We start from the raw sequence: 2,340 nt of genomic DNA, 5'->3' as shown, positions 1-2,340 counted from the left end.
CCACGTCCAAGGCAGGCAGGGTCATGGCACTAGGTGCCCAGCATATCAGGCTAGAGCCCGAGCTGAGTGCCACCTCTCCTGTCCTTGGCGGGCCCAGTGGGGGCTCCCCAGGGCTCGTCTTCATCCCCACGTGTGAGGCTGCCGCATCCCTTCTGTTGGCACCACCTGCCCATGTGTCTGTCTGCACGTGCCTCTCTGTGTGCTTCTGCAGTCCCCTGCCCACGGGTCATCCCATGCACATTCGGGTGTGCAGTCCCTGCCCAGCCCTGGGGTGCAGGATGCTGGTCGTGCTGCTCTGCGTTCACAGCCCCTTGCATCTGCCACCCTGGGCGCTGGGCGCCGCCCCCTCCTGTCCACGGCACGTGGAGGTGCAGGGCCTGGTCCTGTTGCATGCCTTGCTGTGGCCTAGCACCCCCACACCCCTGGTGCCCAGCCAGGCTGGGGGCTGGAGCAGAGCAGGAGACCATTGGGATAGTTAGGCGTTCCCCAGCCACTCGCCGGGCACGGGCTGGTGCAGGCCTGTGTGGCGGACATCCCTGGGCAGGGGCCGCTGGTGCTCACCGTGGCTGCTGATTGTCCCCTTCTCTCCACAGAGCCGTGGATCCCAGCTGTGCAGCTCTTCCCGAAGGTGCTCAGCAGCCGGCGGCCCCGTGGGTCTGAAGAGGCAGCCGGCTGCCCCCAGATCACTGCAGCCGTCCTGCTACCCTCGTGGGAAGTGCCCGCCTGCACAGCCCCCCCTCGTCCCCCCAGCGGCGCGGGCGGGTGGTGCTGCCCCGCACCTGGCCGCAATGGGGACTCGCTGAGCCGTGGACGCAGGCTTCCTGTCGCGTGTGGTGCTGCTCCGCACAGACGATGTGGCTGGCTCCGCGCCAAGGCCCCGCCGCGTCCCCCGGACTTCCCGCGCCTGAGCTGGCGGCGGGCCGGGGCCTGCGCCTCGTGCTGGGCGTGCTGAGCCTGGCCGTGGTCGTGGCGCGCCTGGAGGGGCAGGCCTACTCTCCCACCGTCAACACGCGCTACGGGAAGCTACGCGGCGTGCGGGTGCCGCTGCCCAGCGAGATCCTGGGGCCTGTGGACCAGTACCTGGGCGTGCCCTACGCGGCGCCGCCCGTCGGCGACAAGCGGTTCATGCCCCCCGAGCCGCCTGCATCCTGGTCAGGCATCCGCAACGCCACGCACTTCTCGCCCGTCTGCCCCCAGAACATCCACAGCGCCGTGCCCGAGATCATGCTGCCCATCTGGTTCACCTCCAACCTGGACATCGTGGCCACCTACATCCAGGACCCCAATGAGGACTGCCTGTACCTCAACATCTACATCCCCACTGAGGACGGTGAGTGCCGGTGGCCGGGTCCCGGGACGTGGGTCTGCTGCATGCGGCCGCCGTGGCACCTGCAGCATGGTCTGTGTGTGGACGCGCGCGCTTCCTCTGCCCACGCCGCTTGCCCCCGCTGCCGCCCCTGTCTCGTGCTCTCCCTGCCCCTGCCTCCCCCGCCCGCCATGGCTTCCTCACGGCTCCTCTCTCGTCTTGCTCAGCCTGGACCGGGCTCTGACCACAGATCTGGCGCTGCCGCAGGTGGCCTGGCCGCGTGCGCCGGCCCGGGGCGGGCTGCCACCGGTGTGGAGGAACACTCCCGCTCACTCGCTGGCTCTGCTGGGATGGGGCCCAGGGAGCGGGGCTGGCTGCTCGCTCCAGCCGGGGACCCCAGCGCAGCGCAGGGCAGGGCACCCGGGGCACCGTGCTGACTGGCGCTGGGCAGGGTGGGCAGGGGCGGGGGCACCGGGACCAGCTGCTCGCTCCAGCCGTGGACCCCAGCGCAGCGCAGGGCAGGGCACCCGGGGCACCGTGCTGACTGGCGCTGGGCAGGGTGGGCAGGGGCGGGGGCACCGGGACCAGCCCCTTTGTGGTGAGGCGGGGCGGGCGAGCCGGGCGCCTCCTCTCTAACCTTCTCTCCTGCAGCAGGGCTCCAGCCAGGACAGTAAGTAGCAGACGAGGAGGCCGCCCCTCTCCGGGCCGCTACCGCCTCACTACAGGGGAGCTGGGGGTCCGGCGGGCCGTGCCGCCTGGCGCCATCCCACCCAGCGCAGGGCTGAGTGTTCCTCCTGCGGCCGGCGCCCCCGCCCCGCCCTGCCCCGCCCCTTGGTCGCCCGGGGCGCGGTCGTGCGTACGTGCATGCCCGCTGTGGCCTGTGGAGCCTCTGTTATTTTGTAGTCTTTTATTCATTTTACAGTAAAGCGGATTTCCAAGGAATGCGCCCGAAAGCCCAACAAGAAAATATGTAGGAAAGGAGGTAGGTAGCAAGCCGGCCCAGAGAGGAGAGAGAGAGAGGGAGACAGGGGCCC

General features: G+C 69.9%; 1 protein-coding gene across 3 annotated transcripts in view; it reads left to right on the top strand.

Moving 5' to 3' along the window:
* The first annotated feature begins 587 nt into the window (after positions 1-587).
* The window catches only part of NLGN3 (neuroligin 3), a 17,706-nt gene continuing 15,953 nt past the window's right edge, over positions 588-2,340 (top strand). Inside the window, exons 1-2 of one of the 3 annotated variants that reach the window (XM_019536353.1) lie at positions 588-1,330; positions 2,229-2,288. In XM_019536353.1, coding sequence (XP_019391898.1) covers positions 853-1,330; positions 2,229-2,288 — 538 coding nt within the window. In that variant the 5' untranslated portion in view covers positions 588-852. The remainder of the gene's footprint in view (positions 1,331-2,228; positions 2,289-2,340) is intronic. The other 2 variants (XM_019536354.1, XM_019536355.1) reach the window with 2 other exon arrangements.

The sequence above is a fragment of the Crocodylus porosus genome, unplaced genomic scaffold (assembly GCF_001723895.1).
Source record: "Crocodylus porosus isolate Cpor-Errol unplaced genomic scaffold, CroPor_comp1, whole genome shotgun sequence".
Classification (NCBI taxonomy): domain Eukaryota; kingdom Metazoa; phylum Chordata; order Crocodylia; family Crocodylidae; genus Crocodylus; species Crocodylus porosus.
Note: the sequence above shows the minus strand (reverse complement) of the source record. Positions and strands in the feature narration are given on the sequence as shown.